Genomic DNA, 25,427 nt, shown 5'->3' with positions numbered 1-25,427 from the left:
CAGGATGGGAAATAAATATATTTAATAAAATCATGTATTTGTTTGTTTTTATGGCAGAGGATGGTGCAAAAGCTGGCAAAGGGCAATATTTTACATCTACATGTGTTAAGATACCAACCTGCAAACAAGAGCCATCAACTCTGAATAAGGAGAGTCACACCCAATATGTAGAGAATGTGGATTATGGTTCTACAAAGTTTCATCCTATAGAGAAGGGCTCTTCAAAGGTATTTAGTCTACATTGGAATGGAAAATTTGAAATTTATTCAGGAACAGACAATGTAATGGTTGAATAGTTCCATTTTTATTCAAACTTTGCTCAAGTGAACAAGCCTGCTCTACTCCCTTTGATCTGTGAAATAATGATCCTGAAAAGGACATGTTGGTAATGCTGAAGCATGCTCCTTGCAGCCTCTCTCACACATACACACAAAGCCTGATGCTTAAAAAAGGAATGTACTAGGACGTTTCTTACAGCTGCTGTACAGATTCAAACCTGCCTGGGAAATGTAAAGCAAACCTCTCAACATATTAAAAAATAATCTGGCACCTACCTATAAAAAAGGATCTTAATACTCACCTTTCTGGTGGTTGGTCTGTAGAAACCTCATACTTTTGAAGAGCTCCTGTGTCATGTAGTGACATTGTGGCTGCTGGGGAGGAACTATGGCTAGGAAAGGCTTCTACAGACGACCTGTATTTTTTAATATACTCCCAGGGTTGCTTTAAATGTGATTGGTGAGAGAGGTTACATAACAAGCCTTTATAAAGTAAACACCTACTGTCTTCCTATTGACATGATAAAGAAGTGTGTTTTTTCTGTAGGAAATTATTTAATACTTAGATTAAGAAAATTCAATTTAACATTCTTAAAATGCTTTTTACTCAATCTGGAGACACAGAAAATCAATAAAAAAAAAATAAAAATCCTAATACCAGTGTTTAAAAGCAGAAAACTGATATTACCAAGAGAATTGTGACTTGTTTAAATTGAAATTCTGTGTAATACAAAGATAAGGTCATTTATTACATTATTTGCCCAATGCTGATGTTATGGTATGCACTAGTGTTGGGTGAACAGTTGTATCCGTGCAAACGTTCGGCCCGAACATCCCTGTTCACTTGTTCGGCGAACACCCCAATTTGCGGGGCGCTCAGCGGGATAATTACCTGCCCCCTAAATGGATGAAGCCTTGCACCTGACCTGCAAGGCTTTGCCAATTAGGGCACAGAGCACTCTCAGAGCCCTGATTGGACAAAATTATGACTTTGTCCAATCACGGCTCAGTGCTCATAGTCCCAACCCACACTATAAAAGGTACCTTCCCATAGGAAGCTTTTGCAGTGTGTTGTTGGAGTTGAGATAGATAAAGCAGGGCTCAATTTGCTACTAGCAGTAAGTGTGTTCACTTATTGTTACTCTGAGTGTAGAGTGTTAGTGCAGTGTTAGTATAGTGTGCATATAGTTTGTCAGTATAATGTAGTGTGTTAGTGTTGTGCAGTGTTTAACACAGCATTACATAACATTTAGTGCTGTATACCCTTTTTCTGTTTTTGGTTGCTGTGTATTTTTTTGTCTTTTTTTGCCCCCTGCCTACCCCCTTTATTTAGAATTGCCAGCCACATTTTTTCTGACTGTGATGCTGGAGTTCCCCCTTTTTTTCTATTTTTTTTTACATTTCTGTCAGCATCAGTCCTCAATTTAAAGCGCACCAAACAAAACTTTGCATTCAATAAAGTGCATCCAATCACACATTTCCCAGTTTCTATTAAATTTGGGTAATAAGCACCCCCCATCATGTCTGGGAGGCCAACAAGGAGAGGCAGATGTTCCCATGCCACTATGAGGGGGCCAGCAGCATCTGTGCACAGACAAAAGTGGACATGGTTTTTCCTCAAGCAGGGCGCATTTGTCTCTTTAGCAATGTTGCCCGTGCTATCCAGCCACAGCATGCAGAGGAGGTGGTGGACTGGCTTACTAAACCATCCTCATCCTCTATGACCCAAGCTGATACTAGTGCACAGTCCACTGCAGCTGCCAGAGTGGCTTATTCTGCCTCCTTGTCCACAGCCACTCCTGCCATAGCCCCAGCATCATGCATTGAGGAGTCAGCTGAATTATTTGAACACAGCATCAGCCACTTGCTTCTTGAGGATGCACAGACATTACTTGATTCTGATGTTGGTTTTGAGGTAGAGGAAGGAAGTAACATGAGCCTACAGAGAGGGGAGAACACTGATAAACAACAAATTGGCAGTCATGTTCCCCCAGCCGCAGCGTATTGCCAAGTTGGCTCCAGTGATGATGCGGATTGAGGGGATGATGAGGTCACTGACAGGACATAGGTGTTGATAGAGCAGAGGAATAAAGTGAGGGGGAGAAATAACCCCAGCGAGGCAGGATGTCCTCTAGAGGCAGCCTTCAGATAACAATCACAATTTCATCAGATGGCGGAGCTGTTATCTCCTGGCCCACTTCCCACAGCTTAGCTGTGTGGACCTTTTTTAGCACATGTGCAGCCGAGCGCACAGTTGCAATTTGCAATCTCTGCTGCAAGCAGATCAAACATGGAAAAAACACCAGCCATTTGGCTACCACATGCTTGACAAGGCATTTAGCCTCCCACCACTCAGCCCATTGGCAAGAGCACCTGAAAGCCACACACAAGCGACACAGTTCTTCTCCTCCTCACTCCTCACCTTTCATGTCTACCCCACCTATATCTCATGACCTCTCAGCAGCCTCCACTGACAGGGATGATGGTATAACATAGAGTGTCACAGGTCCTTGCAACACGTCTGCCAGCAGCACACCACCAGCTGTTGAGTATAGCAGGCAAATTTCTCTGCCCCAGCTGCTGCATTGAAAAAGAAAATACACTCCCTGCCCCCCCACATGCCCAGCTTCTAAATTCTGTTTGTCCAAATTGCTGGCTTTACAACTCCTGCATTTCCGTCTGGTGGATTCTGCCCCCTTACGTGAATTTGCAGAATGTGCTGTACCACAATGGCAGGTTCCCAGTCGCTATTTCTCTGCACGCAAGGCCATTCCAGCTCTGTACCATCACGTGGAAGGCAATGTTTTGGCATTGTTGGGCAAGGCACTCAGCAGCAAGGTCCACATTAATGCCGACATGTGGTCCAGTAAGCATGGTCAAGGGCGATATATTTCTTTAACAGTACACTGGGTAACTCTGCTTGCAATGAGAAAGGATGCAGGACAGGGCTCAGTGCTGGAGCTTGTTTTGCTGCCATGTCTCCATACAGCTGGTGGTGGTGATGCGAGATCTGACATCTCCACCCCCCCTACTCTATGCCCTCCTCTGCTGAATTGTCATATGAACCACCAGTACCCCCTAAGCATTCAAGGGGCTATTCAAGGAGTCAGGCTAAAAGATGCCATGCAGACCATTCAGCTGGTCTGTCTAGGGTACAGGAGCCACACCGAAGCAGAGACTCTTTCAGCTCTGCAGGGGCAGGCCCAGAGGTGGTTCCCGCCATGGAAGCTTGAGCCAGGAATAGTGGTGTGCGATAATGGCACTAACCTTCTGTCCACCCTTCGACAGGGAAAGTTGACACATGTGCCATGCCTGGCATATGTCCTCAATTTGGTGGTGCAGCATTTCTTAAACAGGTAACCAGGTTTGCAAGGCAGGCCTGAAGAGTCTGTAGCCATTTCACACACAGCCAGTTTTTGGTTGGCTGAAATTCAGTGGGAATTCCACCTGCCCGCAAACCACCTGATTTGTGACATACCCACCAGGTGGAACTCAACTTTGGCAATGCTGCAACGGCTGCCCATGCAGCAGAGGGCCGTCAACGAGTACCTGTGTGAGTATGGCACAAGGTCAGGCTCAGGGAAACTCTGCTTTTTTTCCCACACTAATGGCTGCTGATAAAGGAAGCATGCACTGTACTGTCACTATTTGAGGAGGCAACAAGGATGGTGAGCCATGACAATGCATGCATCAGTTACACAATCTCTGATGGAGCATGGAGCATCCTGCTGGAGCATTTTGCTGCTAGAGCATACTCTGTGTGGCATTATGGACAGGGCACTCGAGGCAGAGCAGCGGGAGGAAGAGGAGCACTTCCTTTCCTCTCAATGCCCACTTTATGCAGACACAATTCTTGCGACTACACAGAACACACAAGAGAAGAGGGAGGAGGATTCTGGTAGTTTTGGAGGCATGGAAGCAGAGGAAGACATACATCAAACTTTAAGAGATGGTTTTCAGTCCCCAGAAACCTTGGGAGTAGTACGTGGCTGGAAGGAGGCAGTACCAGATACTGTAATCCTCAATAACCCCGAGGACTCTGCTTCTCATGCCTCCGCAAACTTGCGGTGCATGGGCTCCCTTATTCTTCAAAGCCTGCAAAAGGACCCAAGAATTTGTGACATCAAGGAGCAGGATCATTATTGGTTGGCAACCCTCCTTCACCACCATTACAAGGGGGAAGTCTCTGAACTCATCCTGCCCTCACAGAGGGAGCACAGGATGAAATATCTTGAGGGCACCTTAAAGAGGGGTTTATTTAATGCCTTTCCAGACTCTGGTAGGTTACAGACTCATGGAAAAGCTAGTTTTGAGGCTTTTGTTGGTCAAAGGAGGAGCAGTGAAGAAGGGGGCCGCCTCAGTGATGCATTTTACATTTTTTTTTTTACCCTCAGTGCCCAGGGCTGTCAGCTTCAAGATCCCATTGGCAGCATCTGCATCATATGGTAGAAGATTATCTAGGGGTGAAAACAGGCATGGAGAGTTTTCCAGTAGACGATACACTGGGTTTCTGGGTCATGAGAATAGACCAGTGGCCAGAACTTGCCCAGTATGCAATTGGGCTGCCTGCATCCTGTGTGCTTTCTGAATGGGTATCCGGTGCTGCCAGAGGTTTTGTGACAGATAAAAGAGCATGTCTGTCCACAAACTCTGTTGATCGGCTGACACTTGTCAAAATGAATCAGTCCTGGATTAGCAGCAGCTATCAAGCCCCTAATGTCGATGTCTATGTTGCTGATTAAGTATTATTGGGATCTCAAATCTCTGGGAAACTGTCTAGGCGGCCTAGCTTTGTGGGTGTTGATTTTATCTTGAAGTAATTTTTTGGTATAGGTTTCATGGTCACAATTAATACCCAAGGACCAATTTTTCTGCACCTGTTTGACAGGTGCATCAATTTTTTTTTAACAGATAAACTTTTATTAAGGTACAAGGCAGATAGGCACGTACACAGCAATGCAAGAAACAAGAAGACATTGGTATATAATATAAACAACAGAAAAAAATAAGTCAGGTGTTTCACTTTAACCGTCATTAAAATAATTGCTTCTTTAAAAACAATCTTTTTTAAAGGTGTGTGATGTGTGTTGCATAACCAATAAATTCACTTACATTTGTGTTGACTACAGGTGACAGAAAAGAGTAAGAATATAGATTATGAAATTATAGTCCATATAGGAGTCATTTCTCCAAAAGGAGCCAAACCACCCCTGTTTATGAGTCTAATCGGTGATCATGGAAAGTCAAAAACACTTTTCCTCCAGAACACTTTGTATAGCAGTGCTACCTCTAGTACTGGACAGGTAAGAAATGGATTTTCCTGTTTCTAAATGACTGTTAGCCTATAATCAGTGCCATATTGCAGGGTATTTAGAAATAGAAACACTCCTGGACATTGAGACTATTGTGGCCCCAGGAAGACTAAACTTACCATTGTCTCTAGTAAGAGCTTATGCACACAAATACAAATACAGGCATATGGGCATACATAAAATGCATATCTGTGTTTGTAACGCCCGAGAGGCCTAGCTGGTATGTACATCTGCCCATGGAACTGTATTGACAGAATATGCTGTACATGGGTATACATATGCCTGTAAACATCGGTCCTTATGTTAACAGGTGGGCGCGTCCTGGCATAGATTCTCAAACGCAAAACTTTAACTTTTGGGAAACTTCACCCTTACGCCCATACAGCTCGGTCTGTCAATACAGTCCTATGGGCAGAATTACACACCAGCTAGGGCTCCTGGGTGTTGCAAATACAGGCATATTTTATACTGCACACCCATACTCCTGTATTTATGTGCATGAGCCCTGAAGGTTATTCGGTGATACCTCAGGATGTGTGCATTGGTAAACTCCTTTGTACTTTGACGTGACGGCAGTGTAGCCAAGAGAGGGTGTGACATTACATTTATAATGTCACCATAATTTATTTTGTTTTGAAGGTTGTTTCTTCCTATGTTAAAGCAAAAGATGTTGGAGAACTGAAGAAAATCATGCTGGGAGTTGATGAAAAAGAACAAGGTGTGTGCCTCTAAATTGTCTACTTCTATGATCTAAAAATTAAAAAACATAAAAGAAACCTGTTCGGATATAAATATGATTACCCCCTTCCAAAAATACCTTTTGCCCAACTGCTATACTTGTCTGGTAGCTTCAGTACTTTTGGCACCAAAAACAATACAGGAGGTTCTTGTTTCATCCTGACTTCACTTGCTGCATGCTTGTTTCATGCCAATAACTCAGATAGTAATGAAGCCACAGACAACCAGACTACTAGTACTTTTAGAAAGAAGTCAGCAATGACATGTGAATACAAAACAATATTAGTGCAGCGCATAAGTAAAAACAGACCGTAGTATGTAGAAAGGAAAATGATCCCTCGTGGCAAGAAGGGGAAACCAATTCTTCTGTATAAAATAACGATGACCTCCACCCCAGACACACAGATGTGCTTACCAGATAGGGTGGACCTCTTATTACAGGAGGTCATGAACACATATATTCACTAAGAGCTGGATGGAAGCTGCACGGCCACTCTAGATATCCAATGCAATCCCGCAGGACAGCTCTCCAGTGCAGTGGTAAAGATGGTATATCCACAGGTGTAATTGAAAAAGAGGTTCGCCAATCCCAAAAAAAGGGGGAAAGACTCTAAGTGTATTCCGTAGGAATAGGCAGTTTATTCAATAAACAGTTACACGCGCTATGTAGCGCAAACAAATAAAAGCCACAGCACAAGTAAAACAGCTTGTTTCGTGACCGAACAGCCGGACCTAGAAATAGAACATGTTTCAAATCTTTCCAATGGACTCGATTCCTATAAAAAAAAAAAACGTTCGTCTGTATGCTAGTCCGACGGACCAAAAAGCAAGGGAAGCTATTGGCTACTAACTTCCTTATTCTAGTCCGGTCCTACGTCATTACGTTCGAAACGATTGGACTTTGGTGTGATCGTGTGTAGGCAAGTCCGTTTCACTGAAACTCCGTCGGAACTCTGTTGAAAAGTCCTTCGGAGTTCAGGCGGATGAGAAGTCCGCTCGTGTGTACACGGCATTAGAAGAAAACCTGTAAGAGTCTGCAAAAGACTTGAGACTGGAGCGGAGGTTCACCTTCCAGCAGGACAACAACCCTAAACATACAGCCAGAGCTACAATGGAATGGTTTCGATCAAAGCATATTCATGTGTTAGAATGGCCCAGTCAAAGTCCAGACCTAAATCCAATTGAGAATCTGTGGCAAGAATTGAAAATTGCTGTTCACAGACTCTCTCCATCCAATCTGACAGAGCTTGAGTTATTTTGCAACGAGATGTGCAAAGCTGGTAGAGACATACCCAAGAAGACTTCCAGCTGTAATTGCAGTGAAAGGTGGTTCTACAAAGTATTGACTCAGGGGGGCTGAATACAAACGTCCCCCACACTTTTCACATATTTATTTTTAAAAAAATAAAAAAAACATTTATTATTTTCCTTCCACTTCATAATTATGTTCTGCTTTCTGTTGGTCTATCACATAAAATCCAAATAAAAAACATTTACATTTTTGGTTGTAACATGACAAGATGTGGAAAATTTCAAGTGGTGTGAATACTTTTTCAAGGCACTGTATATACATACTATCTATATATACATACTACCTACACAAGCTAAGTGTAAGCTTTTAAAACATATGTATTTTCTATTAGATTGTAGGTGCTATTGCATAAACATTTCTATATTGAAAGGAAAAACAAAATATGTGTTCCCCTGCAACAAATGGCTCTCACGTCAAATTGTCATGATCTATGTTGGAGAATGTGACTCTCTGGACAGCAATTCACAGGCAGGATTAAAAGGTAATGAATAGTTTAAAATGCAATTTTCGTATGCAAGTGTGTTTTGCCCAATTGTTAGTGTATAACTAAAGGCAAAACTTTTTTTTAAGTTTTATATATAGAGGGGAGGGGGATTAGAACACCTATCAGTTTTTATTGCTGTCTGTGTCCCCATTAAAGAGATACACCCTCTCTATTTGTCCTGTTTACCATTATCATTGAAAGTAAAAAATATAATAAAATCCCAAATTTTAGGTTGTCCCCAGAAAAGTAATAGGGAGGAAATCTTCCAATGGGGTCACTAGTTCTGGTGACCTAGGGCAGCCTTTTTTAACCAGGATGCCTTGGCAAAATGCCTAAAAATTGCCTAAAAATCGTATACAAGCCACCAGGTGGATCAAGCCTGCCTTTTAGTTACACAAAGTCATACGTTTCCATTGGGCACCATTACGACCTTGTAGCCTCCGGCATCCTAACAACCAATAACATCATCAACTGATAAGGAGGATGTCAGTCGACTGCACAGTATCCTTGTTTGTCTCCGTTAGCGCTGGGGTCACATTAGCTGAGTGATGGAGAAAAACTGAAGGAGAAGAGAAACACTGCTAACATTGGGTGTCCTACATGTGTGGATATTGATGCATTATGTAAAACTATAATGCCCCGTACACACTGTCGGATTTTCCAACGGAAATGGTCGATGGGGGCTTGTTGTCGGAAATTCCGACCGTGTGTAGGCTCCATCGGAAATTTTCCATTGGAATTTCCGTCACACAAAATTTGAGATCTGGATCTCAAATTTTCCAACAACAAAATCTGTTGTCGTAAATTCCGATTGTGTGTACACAATTCCGACGCACAAAGTTCCACGCATGCTCGGAATCAAGCAGAAGAGCTGCACTGGCTATTGAACTTAATTTTTCTTGGCTCGTTGTATGTGTTGTACGTCACCGCGTTCTTGACGTTCAGAATTTCCGACAAGATTTGTGTGATCGTGTGTATGCAAGACAAGTTTGAGCCAACATTCGTCGGAAAAAATCCATGGATTTTGTTGTCGGAATGTCCAATCGTGTGTAGGCGGCATTAGAATAGCTTTTTACATTTTAGAATGGGGTGCCTCGAGGCTGTCCATAATTTTAAAGGGTGCCTCGAGACTGTCCATAATTTTAAAGGGTGCCTTGACTGAAAAATGGTTGAGAAACACTGACCTAGGGGGACCCAAGAGATTCCCTTAATTTGTAGGGATTTCCTCTCACTTCCTGTTTTGGCTATTGTACAGAAAGTGAAACTCCCCAATGGTCCACAGATGGCAAAAATACACCTTACTGGCATTATAACCCTTCCTTGCGATATCCAAAAGGAAAAAAAAATAAAGTTGTGCCTATACTCCTACTTTCAATATAAATACCATACATATATCATAAAATATTGGCAATTCTGTCAAATGTGTCTTGACTGTGGGAATAGACAATTAAATAGAATTAGGGGTCTGTTTATAAAGGATTTGCTGGTAAATGTGCTGGCCCACTCAGCAGAATGCATTTCAGGGCTTTTTACCCACTTTTATTGATCCAAACATCAAAGTAACACAGTGTTTTGTCTACCCAGGAGTTGTTTAGCTTTACAATGGACACAAACGCCTTGTCTGCCTGGTCCTAGTCCTAGGCTGACAAAGGTAAGCCTGCCTGCCATTGCAGGACCTGTATGTTTTCTCACCAGAATATGTTCTCCCATATGTTTTCTGTTTGAAGATACCTCTGCTCACTAAGCTGCCAAAACAGCATTTAAAGGGCAAGTATGTGAAGTATCATCTATACTTGTATGCTACCACACTGGCTTAAGTTGCCCAGGGATACTTCAAAGGCTTCTAATGAGTAAGTTTTCAAGAGGGATATCTGAGTATTTCAATTTGGGTCACACCAGCCATATTAGAATCAGGACATTTACAATACATGGCATGTTTATAGGTAATAACGACACTCTTAAGCAAATACATTGTTGTGTATGCTCTTCCAGCTGTATGGCCTTCATAGAGTTTTGCAGTAGCATAAATTCAGATATGTCTGAGCTCACAATAGGACATTTTCTTTATGCCAACACTTTTATTTTCATTCAGCTTTGAAAGGGTGAAGTTTTCAATCACTCTAGTAAGTATGGCCTGTTTTATTTGGGAATTTAAAATTTTTTCTTGCCCATTGCCACTACCAATGCTGACAAGGAAAGAGACTCAAAACTTTCAAATATCCAGCACATTCTTAAGGGGCTCACCACTCCTACCGCTCCTCCTTGCAGAGCTCTATGCTACGTTCTCTAAATGTTGCACTATTAATCTCAATCTTACTCTCCCAGAGTTTCTAAAATGGTGGAACATCCTTCCCCAATCTAGCATCCTGTAATAAAGAAGAGCCTCCACTTTAGACCGTACTGTACTACCTGGAGCTTCTAGCTTTGCTTTTGCTGAAAAGCACTTGCCCATCTCACTGCAACTGTCAGCATATCATAGCAGTATTTAAAGAATATGATCACATTCTCAAGAAAAAATCAAAATCAAACCATCTCCAAATATTCTGGCCACCCCCTCAGAGCGAGTATCCATTGTAATGCTCACAATGGCAAGCGCTCTTTGGTTAGTGCAGCCATGTGACTGTGCTGCTAATAAGAAATGCTGCAAATATTGGATAAGATCCACTGTGACTAGGAAAGTCAACAAGTTAGGAAAGTTAGCAAGAAACCTGCCCCTGGAAGACGTCATCTGTGACGAAACGGCGTAGGGAGGAGCGGCGTGCTGACGTCACCACATACCGCGCTAGTCCCGGAAGCTACGGGCAGCATACGAGAGCCGGCCGACTCGTGTTTTTGTTCCATCGCTATTTACCTTCTGCATAACCTTAAGTGCATTACTGTTTTTTATAAATAAATTATTTTAAACGGGTTACGCTATGGAAGCTTTTATGTCCTTTTATGGGGAATGAGCACATATCTGCCATATAGAAGAAACTCTATGAGAGCCTGAGGAGCCATTTAAGCTTTGAAAGACCCGAGGCTGGGGTTAAAAGCCACAGGCACGCATGATCTCCTTAAATAAGAGATCTAAGGAGCTGGTAAGCGGCAGTATTGCACCCCATCACATCCCCCATATTGTTGCAGTTGCACGTCATCACTGTCAGGAGGATTGCAAAGTCATCTTTCAGAAGATTGTTCTACTAAGTGGGCTTCTTTTCAATAGCCTATCGGAGTGGACTTGACTGTGTTGCTTGTGTATCTTGCTATACACTATATTACTTTTTGCACTTATCACTGGTGATTGCATTTAAATGTTGATGTGATAACATATTGTATGAATTTTTTATATCTTTATTCGTGCAGTTATGATTCAATTTTTAAATTTTTTGATCACTTATTACACAGCACAGCTTTTTTCTTAAGATATTTGTAGTGTGTGTGTCTCACATTTTAGTTGCAGCTTTTTTTACTTCATATATGGTTTAAACCTTTTTATACGATTTTTTGTGGGATAGCGCAGTAAAACATTTTTTCCTGTGGGTACAAAAGTACACCTACCATTTCACAAAAAAAAAATGTTAAAAATGACAAAAGACAGTTTTTGACAATTCCTTTATTTAAATGCTTCTTCTTTCTTCTATCTTCTTTCTTCTATCTTCCTTCGGTTTCTTCCTCCATCTTCTTCTTCTTCTGGTTCTCGTCCGGTATCTTCCTCCGCGGCGGTTTCTTCCCTTCTTCTCCTCGGGCCGCTCCGCATCCATGATGGCGCTCCCGCTGTGTGACGCTTCTCCTCTTCTAATGGTTCTTAAATAACCGGGGGGCGGGGCCACCCGGTGACCCCGCCCCCTCTGACGCACGGGGACATGATGGGGACTTCCCTGTGACATTCCCCGTGATTCTGACGTCACGGGGAATGCCACAGGGAAGTCCCCGTCAAGTCCCCATGCGTCAGAGGGGTCGGGGGTTTACCGGGTGGCTCCACCTCCGTTATTTAAGAACCGTCAGAAGAGAAGAAGCGTCACACAGCGGGAGCCTCCCTCCATGCCATCATGGATGCAGAGCGGCCCGAGGAGAAGAAGGGAAGAAGATGCCGCAGAGGAAGATGCCGGACGAGAACACCGGAGGAAGAACCAGAAGAACCAGAAGAAGAAGATGGAGGAAGAAACCGAAGGAAGATAGAAGATAGAAGATAGAAGAAAGAAGAAGCATTTAAATAAAGGAATTGTCAAAAATTGTCTCTTGTCATTTTTAACATTTTTGACAGTTTTTGTGAAATGGTAGGGGTACTTTTGTACCCCCTTACCATTTCACACAGGGGGGAGGGCCGGGATCTGGGGGTCCCCTTGTTAAAGGGGGCTTCCAGATTCCTATAAGCCCCCCGCAGACCCCCACAACCACCGGGCAAGGGTTGTGGGGATGAGGCCCTTGTCCCCATCAACATGGGGACAAGATGTTTTGGGGGGCTACCCCAAAGCAACCTCCCAATGTTGAGGGCATGTGGCCTGGTACGGTTCAGGAGGGGGGGCGCTCTCTCATCCCCCTCTCTTTTCCTGCGGCCTGCCAGGTTGCGTGCTCGGATAAGGGTCTGGTATGGATTTTTGGGGGGACCCCACGCCATTTTTTTTTTAAATTTTGGCACGGGGTTCCCCTTAAAATCCACACCAGACCTGAAGGGTCTGGTATAGATTTTGAGGGGGACCCCATGCCATTTTTTTTATTTTAATTTTGGCCGGGGTTCCCCTGAATATCCATTTCAGACCTGAAGGGCCTGGTATGGAATTTAGGGGGACCCCCCACGTCATTTTTTTTTTAAATTTTGCTTCGGGGTTCCCCTGTGGGGAATTCCCATGCCATTTTTATCAATTAACTTTTATGTGTATTGTCAGACCGGCAATTCATTAATAGCTGCGAGTAGTTTTAAATGACTTTTTTTCCTTTGAAATGTCATTTTGCTGTCAGACTGTTCTAAACACGGGAAACATGCGCCCCTTTACAGGCATACTATAGACACCCCCCAGGTACGAAATTTAAAAGAATATTACACTTTTATTGTTTCACTTTAAGCATTATTAAAATCACTGCTCCCGAAAAAGCGGCTGTTTTTAAAACTTTTTTTGCATTGATCCATGTCCCCTGGGGCAGGACCCAGGTCCCCAAACACTTTTTATTACAATACCATGCATATAAGCCCTTAAAATTAGCACTTTTTATTTCTCCAATATACTTTTAAAGGGTGTTCCGCGGCTTTCGAATTTGCCGCAAACACCCCAAATTGTTCACTGTTCGGCGAACTGGCGAACAGCTGATGTTTGAGTCGAACATGAGTTCGACGCAAACTCGAAGCTCATCCCTACTGGTGAATAGTCCTTTGTCCTCTGCTGGCCTTTTTTGAGTACAGCTCAAAAGAAGCTCAAAAGCTACTGAAGTTCAGTCTCCCTTTAACTAATAAATATTAGTGTTCTAATGGGATCAACAGAGTTAAGCTGGCCATACACTGGTAAATTTTCATATGATCTTTCGTATGAAAAATGTCCACAGTATGTTCGATAATGCCTACAGGGACTTGAGTGTTGTTCAAAACTTTGTTTGCTTTTAATATTCAATTCTGGGATGAATGTAATTTCCTGAGCGTAAACCACATACACTTCTAAAATGTATTTTGTTTGAGAAAAATTTTCCATCCTGCTTCTTCAATTTCTCTCACCACTATGATCACAAACGTCTATCAATTTGACCCTAGTAATGTGGTTAATATGTCAGGACCTCTTTTTTTCCTAGTCGACTACTGACTATAGTTTTGTGATGTGTGATTTATTTCAGATACAGAAAACCATCAAACACGAAAAACATGTAGATTATCTGCTGACAGTAGCAATGTACTCTACAGCAATAATAATCCATTTCTGATAACATCCAAGATGGCTGACTTAAATTCATGTAAAAGCACTGGAAAGGTTGAAAGCAGTAAATTAGAGGATATTGTTTATAAAATAAACAGTACTGAGACAGAAGTGTCTAAGAAGATTGAAGCTACAAAAATAAACAGTTTTCAAACAATCAATACTAATTCATCTGAATCATCCAAGAGATATAAAAATAAAGCATCAAAGAGGATAATGGCAAAAAGACATGCTTCTTCAGAAGTAAAACTCCAAAATGTCCCCTGTTCTAAAGAGACCACTGTGATAAGAAATCAAAGTGGAAGAGATCAAAAAGAATCTGATCAGATTCCTATCCTGGAAGACAAGCACTTCAATACCACAACAGAAGATAGTGTACCCGAACCTGTGATTGCTAATAATATCACAGATATGATAACCAAGGGAAGAAAAAATACCTATGAAGATCTCCAGGAACATAAAAGTATTCAGACAAATGGTCCTCCTACAGTAGAACATAGGAGAGCAAGCAGCCCAGTCGGCTATGTATTCTTCTCCCATGAAAGACAAGGGCCAGCTGTCCTTGATGAAGTAAATATTAATGCCAGGAGAAACACAGGAAGTTCAATAAATCCTAACTCACTGGCTGAAAACACAGAACCAGCTCAAAGCATTAGGGAAAGAGCTGAGGGTTCATCTGCTGACAACAACGATAATGATAAGGAAGGAGCATCACAACTTTATTTATTACAACAAATCCTATTGAAATCAGAGGGCGATTGGACAGATAGCCCTCCTGGAGCCAATTCTCAACCTTCTATAGCTAACTTGGTAAATCTAGAAAAAACAGAGAGTGAGCATGATAAATCTGATCAAGGCCATGAAGCTCACAGTGTCCATGCACAGGATGGTGGTTGTGATTGCCCAGACACTGAGTCTGTACAAAATCCAAGCTGCCTCTGTTCATGTGAAGACTGCTGCAGCAATGAGTCCGACTCCACACTCAATGAGGAGTACTTGTTCTCTGATAACTCTTTGGTTCTGAGTCCTTCAGAAGACGAAGAATGTGAAATCTATTCAAAATCAATTTATCTGGATAAAGACACAAATGAATTGCCACAACAAATGCTTCAAGTAGGTACTGCAATGCATGACATACATTTATATTGTACAGTATGGGGTTCCTGATCAACTCCCATCATTATTGATTGAACACCTCATTTTCTCTTCTGTTAAGTTTTATATGGGAGTTTGTGTTCATAATTGTCTAGCAATATTAGAAAACAGGATATTTATGCATGAATCATGTGGCCTTATATATCGTGAATGCTCAGGGTTTTTATGTAAATTTCAAGATAAATATAAAAAACTGCATTCGATTTTTAGAGCCTGATTACAGCCAGATCTTTTTTCTTTTGCTGTTTTGAATAGAATAGGTGATGGTTAGACCTTATGACAAATGTCTGTTATCTGTGTCCCCATTGCACAGATTACCCCTGACTTTTTATCTTTGTTACACCAGGACAACAGGGAATACAATGGAGTCACTGGGGAAGGAACAGCTAGTATTAAAAACTTGAATGAGCTTCTAACCTTTCAACGCTCTACATAAAAGTGTTACATTGCAGTCTCTGCTCCAACTGGAGGCATTTCTCATTACTTCCAATCCCTTTTACCCCTTTTCACCAGGACAAAAAAGTGGGGCGGGAATCTCCATAGTGAGTCCACAGATAACTGACAGAAAGTCTAACCCTTCCGCACGCTGTCCTAAATAAAAAATTAGTTGTACTGAGAGTTGGGCTTTGTTTGCAAAGTAAGCATTGCGTAACAGAAAGTTTAAAAAAAATCTTATAAATGATACATTTATAAACTCCTAAATTAAAATAAAAATGTATATAAAATTGACCGAGCCATTATATTTTCCCACTGCTGTATAACATGCTGTTTAAAATGAAGCTTACAAACTGTGTTCAGAAGCTTCACTGAGATATAAATTTTAACAAAACTATCTTTCTTAATTTATGTTTTATTTTTGTGCACATCAAAAAGGATGACCTTAGATCTGCATTTGACGTCAGTTAAAGCAACCTCACAATTAGGGAAAAAAAACCCCCATTATTTTAACTAAAATTGTTTCCTATTTATCCAATTATTAGCTCGAAGTTAACCCTAGTCAGCCCTTTGTTTTTATATTTTTCTACTGTTTTTAACCACTTCCCTACCCGCCCATAGTCATATGACGTCCACAGATGGGATCTCCCATCCTGGGTGGACGTCATATGACGTCCTGGGATTCCCGGCCGTCTAGGGGGAGTGCGCGCGCCGCCGGGAGCGCGCGCGCGCGCCCGCCGCGTTCCTCGGGACCCGGTGCGTGTGCCCGGCGGCGGCGATGTCCGCCGGGCACCCGCAATTGCCCGTTAACCGGGCCGGCATGTGGATCTGTGTGTGTAAACACACAGATCCACAGCCTGTCAGCTCTGAGGAGAGCGATCTGTGTTCCCAGAACGGAGGAACACTGATCGGTCTCCTCCCCTAGTGCGTCCCCTCCCCCTTCAGTTAGAATCATTCCCTAGGAAACATATTAACCCCTCCCTGCCCCCTAGTGGTTAACCCCTTCACTGCCTGTCACATTTACACAGTAATCAATGCAATTTTATAGCATTGATCGCTGTATAAATGTGATTGGTCCCAAAAATGTGTCAAAAGTGTCCGATGTGTCCGCCATAATGTCGCAGTCACCAAAAAAAATCGCGATCGCCGATAAAAAAATATTTAAAAAAAAAAAATAACATAAATGTATCCCGTATTTTGTAGACGTTATAACTTTTGCGCAAACCAATCAATATACGCTTATTGCGATTTTTTTTAACCAAAAATATGTACAAGAATACGTATCGGCCGAAACTGAGGAAAAAATGTGTTTTAAAAAAAAAAAATTGGGATATTTATTATAGCAAAAAGTAAAAAATATTGTTTTTTTCAAAATTGTCGCTCTTCTTTTGTTTATAGCGCAAAAAATAAAAACCGCAGAGGCGATCAAATACCACCAAAAAAAAGCTCTATTTGTGGTGAAAAAAGGATGTCAATTTTGTTTGGGTACAACGTCGCACGACCGCGCAATTGACGTTTAAAGTGCGACAGCGCTGAAAACTAAAAATTGGCCTGGGAAGGAAGGGGGTGAAATTGCCCGGTATTGAACCGGTTAATCATTATATCTTTTATTTTGTTTTGTTTCTTAATTTGGATTGAAAAAAAAAACTTTTTTACATTTTTAAATACCAGAAGAATACATTTTAATGTCATTATAATCAGGACAAACTGTATAATAAAATGTAAACTTTTTATCTGTAGTAACACTGTTTGTTTTTAAACACCCACTAATCATAGGAGCAGAATTACAAGTTAGTTACATCGTTTTGTCCACAAAATAATAATTTTTGCAAGACAATATTGCTACCCTAAGATAACAAGTGTTACTGGCCTGATCACCAGGTAAAAATAAAGTAAAAATAAAAAAAAATAAGAAAACAAATCAGCCACCACATTTAAAGGTATTGTAAACCTTCCTACTTGTGTTTTTCACCTGCATAAGATGTACATTGATTATGTAGAATCATGGTGTCATTTGTTGGCCTGTACGCCACAGTTCAGTGTCAGAAATTTGTTTGTTTGAAATATGAGGCATGCAGCATGGCACAGGCATAACCTTTGTGATCCAACACAAAGAAATAGCTAGACATGCATGTGACCTGGAACAAGACGTTGCTTGTCCTGCTGGGGAATAGGGGCAAAGTAGGTGGATTAATGCATGGAGATAGGGGAATCAGCCATGACACTACAAACTGCAGCCGTAACCTATGAGCCCATCATTATACAGTAAAAGCAAACAAATATCAAAGGGATTATAATTACACTAATACCTTAATACATTAAAATAAAACATTTGAAAATGTACAATGCCTTTAAGGACTGGTAAGCTGCAATATATTACATTTTTGTTGTCCTGGAATCAATAAGACCATAGCATAATAAGACCATAGCATAAAATTGCTTTGGTCCCTAAAGGGTATTCAGGTGAGGGAGCTGAAATGGTTAATATAACTGTTATCTTAAAGTGGAACTTTAGTCAGAAAATGAAGTCCTGCTAGATTTCTTTCATGCTGGCCCCATTTACCCATGATGGTGGCATCTTTAGTGGATTTAAGGTATAGCTATGTATTTAAAACATTAAAAATAAGTATCTATACTGTTTAAAATACAGTAATACACTGTCTCACCCTGCTCTGCACATGCTCAGTTGTGCTCCATTTTTAGGCATTGATGAATTTGTAGAGACCGATCTGCTGACAGCAATAAAGCAACATTAAACCCTTTTATCCCTTACAGCCAAGGAAGCTGCTTTTGTTTGATCTGCAACTGCCATGGTGCTGCACATGCGATCAGTTATAACACCAGCCATTTGATGGGTTGATGGTTTAAACTTGAAATAGTCAAGTCAAGACATTCGTCTGTGCTATAGGCTAGCACTAGCATATACAGCCAAACAGCGGGGATACACGCCGTTCCTAAGAATCTCGATGTGTGTTCCAACACACCAGAGACTGGAACCAGTCGTACCGGAAGTGACGTTAGTGTGGGCGAGCGAGCGCACAGCCTCAATGCATTTTGTGTTTCCACGCCTTCAAGAAGCCTAGGAACGGCGTGTATCCCCACTGTTTGGCTGTATAAGCTAGTGCTAGCCCATAGCACCGACAAATGTAAGTGCACAAGCTAGCTGTTTATTTCAAGTTTGCACGACTATATTGCGCAATGTGAGGAACTTCGTTTCTTTTTGAGTTTCTGTCTTCATATGAATACAAAGATATAGCAGCTGATCATACTAAGCTAAAAGATCATCCCTCCTTGATGTTACCTACCCTTCTAGGGATTTGATTTCCTTGATTTAGCATCTGGTGAGCTTATTTTTCCCCCACACGAGTGTTATTGGAGCAGGACATTTAAGATCACCTACTGCTACACAAGTTTTTCCTTTTTGGTGTGTGGACTTTTCTATTAGCACTTTTTTTGTTAATATATGCACATAATTATTAATTTGAGATGCAATTAATGTTTATTTATATATTGATGAATTAGCGTCACCCTTTTATATTTTGCTTTTTGTATCTATTTATGGGTGATTTGTTCACTTGAAAATGGGGCAGCTTTTTCTTGATTCCATTTGAAAAAAAATGTTTTTGTTTGGCGCCATCACTTGTTAAATTATACCCATTATATGTACATGCTGTAACCTACATAGCTGGCTCTAGCTATTTGCAACCTGTGTAGACACACAGAGCAGCTACAGTTGTATTCTCCCTCCTAATAACAAGTACTGTGGGAACTATGTATCTCTAGGTATCTCTAGTATATCTAATTCTAGTATCATGGATGTTCCTCCATCATGTAACAAGAGCCCTGACAGCACACAGTTCTTTGGTTTGCAGACATCAAATTATCTGCTCAAAATATCAGTATTTCACGTGATATTGTGAAAATTTTGCCCCAACTTACAGTTTCTGACTATCAGGCCAGCCTGTAGCCATCCCCCAGCCTTGGGTTATTTCAAATGAGATCTGACTGTATGTGGTGTGTTTTTGTAGCACTCTTGTGCAAACTTTTTTTTTTCTTTAAATGCAGAACACAAACAACTATCGTATTCATAAGGAGAGAAGAGTTCATTCCCGCAATGAAAATGCTAACATTTTTCAAAGATCCCTGGCTGCAATTCACAGTTCTGATATCAGCAGTCTAAAAAATCTTTGCTCCTTTCATTTCTTTCTACCCAGGTATTTAATCTACCTATATTATGCATTATATCCATAATAGGATCCTAGATAGATTCAAACTCAGCATTGTAGTGATCTAAAGCAACGTACATCATATAATCTTACATATGAATCCTAGAGGATATGTTGATATTAATAAGTATACAGTCTGCTTAACCAAGATTAGTATTGTAGTTTTAAACAGATGTTAATATAAAAAATGGCTACATATATATTTTCTGACTGTGCCAGTAAGATCTTTACATCTGAATTCTCAGTTGGGATTTTATTATCTTGCTACCATTTTTGGCTTCTCTTTTAGAATAATGCAGCAGAAAGTGTAAGGCTGGGTTCACATATGTACAAATTGAATGCGTTTTTCACTGAATCCAATTCGCATGACATGCGAGTGTGACCGGCTCTTAATGGAGCCGCTTCACACAGGTCCGGGACGGCTGCAGTGCGGATTGCAAAAGGGTCCTGTGCATTTTTGGGTCCGGTTCAGGTAAAAACTCAGACCTGAATTGCACCTGAACCGGTGAACAGAAATCCATGGCTGCACATATGTGAACCTGGCCTAAGACGTGTGTGGGGTAGCAGGGCCAGAATCTCCAGTTAGCAAAGCTCATCACTAAAGTCCACAGAGTATACAGGCATTCAAAATATGATCTAAATTATTCTCGTTTACCCATGATTATGGCATCTTTAATGGATTTAACTGCAATGTTAGTAAAGACCTAGGCTTTGCCAACTGTGCTTTACGTTCTAACGTTCAGTAAGATTGAAATGCACAGGTTTTCACAGAAAACAAATGCTAAGCTTTATATATGTAAATTATACCAGTTTTGTGCAGCTTCAAAACATTTGTGGTCAGTTATCACTTTATCAAAACTTGGCAGCCAATTTTCTAAATCCAGGGTTTGGTATCTACTAAACAAGTTATGTACTGTACCTTGTTTTTTGGCTTCTTGTTGAAAAATATGTTTTTACTTCTGCAGCATCAAAGATAAGGAGGGTAAAACTCTATTACATCACGCAGCTTCTCAAGAGAACCCACACATTAGTCAGGTATGTGGAAATGTAATCCATAAAACATTATTATAGAGATCGTATACTCCTGTCATGGACCTTCTTTTGCATTTGGTTACCTTTCAATGTGGTTGCTTCTGATGTAGTGCAGTAGTAGGAATTTTTCATTCCTAGTGATGCCGTCCACAAAGGTCAAACTGTAGGTAGATGTCAGTGGATTGAATACACACTGTTTTTTTATTATTTTAGGGGCTCCACAGGTGAGAGTCAGCAAGAGAAACCCAACTCACACTACCAGAAGGTCCATTGGTGGTGTGGGCTGCCAAAGATAGGCTTCTTTAAAGCAGGCCTATCAGTAACAGTGTAAGTTCGCATGAATACATTCCTGGCAGGTCAATGTAATCAGTAGCAATTTCATTCTTCCAAAAAATGTCCTTTTATTGTGACATAGTACTCAAGGCAAGTGGCTGTAAAGCAGGGAATTGGTAGAACCTCTGTTAGATGTAATTGTTCTGCCATCATTAAGGGAATCTCCCCTCACTTCCTGTTATTGTGGCACACAGGATATGAGATGAAATTACTCAATGAGGACACAGGGGCAACAACACAAATGTTGCATATTTCATGTCTTTTCCCCAGTCTATTTAAAAATAAATGCTTATACAGTATTGCTTTAGATCAGGGGTGTCAAACTCAATTTTATCACGAGCCACATCAGCATTATGGTTGCCCTAAAAAGGGCTGGTGGTATCTGTAAGATGGAAGTCCAGAGCACCCCAACTCCCCTTACATTAGATCTCAAGAGCCCCCCCCCTTTACCTTGTGCTGCTGCCAGGAAAGAGCTAGGAAGCAGAAAGTGCAGGTTCCGGAGAAGGACCAGAGGAGGGCTAGAGTTAGGTGCCGAAGTGTGCTGAATGCTGAGACCAGGGGAGGCAGAGACAAGGGGGTGGTACGGCTGCTCAGAGATGGGCAGGATCTGTAGGAGGCATTTTGTTCTCCTCTCTGCTGCCAACAGGGGGAAGGATGCAGAGACAGGCCTTTCAGCGGCTGCCCGCAGAAGTGCAGGATCTGGCAGAGGAGTTCTGTCCTCCTCTCTGTTACCGAATGCTGGGACAGGGTGAGAGCAGAGACAAGGGCTGCAGCTGCAGGAGTAGGAGAAATGTGAGGGCCACATGAAACGGCCTGGAGGGCCGCGTGTTTGACACATGTGCTTTAGATGTTTCTCCTTGTTATAACATCTGCATTTCCTTATCACCCAGGTGCTCCTGGACACAACTGTCGGAATGTTAAACATAGATCAACAGGACATATTTAATAAAACAGCCTTACATTATGCTGTTGAAAATGGGAATGCTAAGATGATAACACTACTATTGGACAGAGGAGCACGAGTTGAAATTACAGATAAAGGTTCAACTTCAAAGACTGTTTTGGATATCGCTTTGAGAAAAATTCAAATGAACTAGCTAAACGCAAGATAGCCTTCAAAACCTCTTTTTTTTTTTTTTTTTAAACGTATGTGGTTGCAGTGCACTCTTATGTACACTTTTATGTATTTTTCTTGCTTTCCAATACATTTTTTTTATGGGAGATTCATATTTTATGCATTTAAAATGATAATAAGCCAAAAGCAAACATTTATTATATTGCAGCCTACTACTTCTTAGATGTGATGGCTGCATCTGTTTTCTTTTTTTCTTTTTTTTTTCTTTATGTTCACCTGGTGATCCAGCCAGTAAGTCAGTTATTTTTCAACAGAACAAGATGTCCTGCAGATGTAGCAGGTAGAGGATTGAGACAAACTATTTAAGTTAGCTTTCCTTGTGGCTCCATGTCAGTCTACCATTTGGTATGCCCCACCCATACCCTCACCTGTCAGGGCCTAAATCATAAATTTGACTCCCTCCTCCAGGCCAGAATTCCTTTCTTGTCCTCACCTCGTAGGACCAAGCAAGTTGTGCAAGAAGCTCCACTTACCTGACCGCATTAAACTTGTGGCCGACCACCTGTTGCTCCCCAGGTGCAGACTCTGCTTTATGGACTCTTAAAAAGGCTTTTTGGGTTTGTGTTGTGGCTGGCATTTTGGTTTATTGCCCTGCTAAATTCACGGCTGTACCCAAGGGTGACACCATGGCTGTGCAGCTGTGTGGTATGTAGATCTGCCTAATTGTAATGTCTTTTTATTTACTTTTGGGCATGCATGCCGCATCCTACTTTCCCTCAGTGATGTGTCTCTAGATTTAATGGATCCCCTTATGGCAGCTGAAATCCACAGCAGCTTGGGGTGGCTTGTAGGCACCTGCCTGGATGCACGTAGGCTATTTGAAGTGTATCTCCACTTCTGTTAAAAAATAAATAAAAAAAAATATATGTGTGAAGATGATATTGACAGTACCCTTGGGTGATCTATGTACATTGCAGATTATAATAAATCAGTTGCAAATTCCTACCTTTTGTTTCTGTTCTGAACAAAACTTTTTTTTTAATCATGTCCGGCTTTCTGACATGGCAGGGTTTGATTCATTAACCACCTGGTGGAATCTCATGGCTCTGGTCTGGGAAGCTGCAGTATCACCTTTTAGCAGTAGTAAACCTTTTAGAGGTTTATTACCAAACAAGTTGTTTTTTATTGTACTGAATTTGCTTTTGAACTGCTTTAATAAACTGTAGAGCTGTAATTTGAAGTAGATGGGCAACTTTTAATACAGTATCTTTGTTGCCAAATGACTTGAGTGGCAATTTTATTATTCTTAATAATGTGGAGTTCTTTTATTTTTGCTGAGACAGGTCCTTGTGCAGACTGCAGTTTGATCCCTCTGAGCTGTGACTAGTTTTCTGTTTTTTTTTTTTTTTGGGGGGGGGGGGGGGGGGTTGTCAGTCCTTCTGTAGGCCTCCTAAGGCTGTTATCTACTTGTATTTTCTACTGCCAATTTGCTTGAAAGCCATTTTCTTACTATCATGAGTTGTTATCTAATCCTTATAGCCAGTCATTGCAAAGAATGTAAGGGGCATTGTTCAGGTTTTTTATCACGTGGATGGAAAGCCAACTAATGGGCTCTTTGCTATATAGTCCCTTCAGATTGGCATGCATCATGCACACCTAAACTGGGCCTGTACCGCTTGACGAGAACAGCCCTGTATGAATTCTGCTATGTTCAAGCAGCCAGGGATGAAGATGACGACACCTAAGGACAGCTGACCTTGACCAGTTCTGATCTTTACTATTAGTTAGTAAGAGTCTTGGGACGACTGCTTAATTTCCCACTCTAAGCTTCCAGGCAGAGAGAACCTTTATACCCCCTTCCGCATCCCACAGTGCAGCGATCTATTAAAAATGTTATTGTAAAAAATCACTATTTGCAAGGGTGATTAGGGTAAGATGACCAGATTTTTTAATTGAAATCCAGGGACATAGTTTACCATTTGCCAAAAAAATATTTTATAAGCATATTTTCCTCAAATTATATATGCAGAGTATGTGGTATGTGTTTATGGAATGATTGTATGATACATACAATATGATATATTTCGTCCATGAGATTAAAAAAAAGATACTGCTTAGAATTTTTTTGGGTGCGCTATGTACAGAGTGCAGAGTTCAGGGGTGCGCTATGTGCAGCATTCAGGGGTGCACGATGTGCAGAGTTCAGGGGTGCGCAACATTAAGAGTGCAGAGTTCAAGGGTGCGCTATATACAGAGTTCAGGAATGCGCTATGTACAGAGTGCAGAGATCAAGAGTGGGCTACGTACACAGTCCAGAGATCAGGAGTGTGCTACGTACAGAGTTCAGGAGCACGCTATATGCACAGAGCAGGGTTCAGGAGTGCGCTATGTACAGAGTGTAGCATTCAGCCATGCACTACATAGAGTGCGGAGTTGCGAATTAGCTGATTCTCTTGAAAAGATTGCATTTGGTGATGGTACTGACCACCAAACTCAATATGGGATATAATTTACACTAACATGAAAAGAGAGAGAGAGTACAGAGAGAAAGTTCAAATTACTTTTATTGAGATTCAGGCTGGGTTCACACTGGTGCGACACGACAGCCGTCCTACTTTGGATCCGACTTGCCCTGCGACATGAAGCCGGCACGTGCCTGACTTTCAATGAACGGGGATCCGACTTGCATCCCTGCCAATGCCCGGCACTGTGTTTGGTATGAATCTTTAGGGGGGACTCCGTGCCAAATTTTAAATAAAAAGCCGGCATGGGTTCCCCCTCCAAGAGCATACCAGGCCCTTGGGTCTGGTATGGACCTTAAGGAGAACCCCCTACGCCGAAAAAACGGCGTGGGGGTCCCTCCAAATCCATACCAGACCCTTATCCGAGCACGCAGCCCGGCCCGTCAGGAATGGGGGTGGGGACGAGCGAGCACCCCCCCCCCTGAACCGTACCAGGCCGCATGCCCTCAACATGGGGGGGGTGTGCTTTTGGGGCAAGGGGGCACCGCTAGCAATAGAGCTGCAGAAGATAGCGGAGGAGCCGGCAGAAGATCAGGACACCAGGAGGAGACGCCAGAGAGACCCCCGAAGTCGGAAGAAGACCCCGGAGCTGTCTAATAAATTCCTTTAAAAACCTGTGTAGTGTGTTTTTTTATTGACACTTTTT

The 25,427-nt window shown here is 41.7% G+C and overlaps 1 protein-coding gene across 2 annotated transcripts in view; it reads left to right on the top strand.

Moving 5' to 3' along the window:
• The window catches only part of LOC141101783 (uncharacterized), a 66,642-nt gene extending 43,074 nt beyond the window's left edge, over nucleotides 1–23,568 (top strand). Inside the window, exons 7-14 of one of the 2 annotated variants that reach the window (XM_073591111.1) lie at nucleotides 58–227; nucleotides 5,408–5,581; nucleotides 6,230–6,308; nucleotides 7,972–8,121; nucleotides 13,924–15,116; nucleotides 19,659–19,807; nucleotides 20,785–20,854; nucleotides 22,075–23,568. In XM_073591111.1, coding sequence (XP_073447212.1) covers nucleotides 58–227; nucleotides 5,408–5,581; nucleotides 6,230–6,308; nucleotides 7,972–8,121; nucleotides 13,924–15,116; nucleotides 19,659–19,807; nucleotides 20,785–20,854; nucleotides 22,075–22,281 — 2,192 coding nt within the window. In that variant the 3' untranslated portion in view covers nucleotides 22,282–23,568. The remainder of the gene's footprint in view (nucleotides 1–57; nucleotides 228–5,407; nucleotides 5,582–6,229; nucleotides 6,309–7,971; nucleotides 8,122–13,923; nucleotides 15,117–19,658; nucleotides 19,808–20,784; nucleotides 20,855–22,074) is intronic. The other variant, XM_073591110.1, reaches the window with a different exon arrangement.
• Nucleotides 23,569–25,427: the final 1,859 nt, after the last annotated feature.

Source organism: Aquarana catesbeiana, linkage group LG06 (genome assembly GCF_042186555.1).
Source record: "Aquarana catesbeiana isolate 2022-GZ linkage group LG06, ASM4218655v1, whole genome shotgun sequence".
In the NCBI taxonomy this organism is placed as follows: Eukaryota; Metazoa; Chordata; class Amphibia; order Anura; family Ranidae; genus Aquarana; species Aquarana catesbeiana.
Note: the sequence above shows the minus strand (reverse complement) of the source record. Positions and strands in the feature narration are given on the sequence as shown.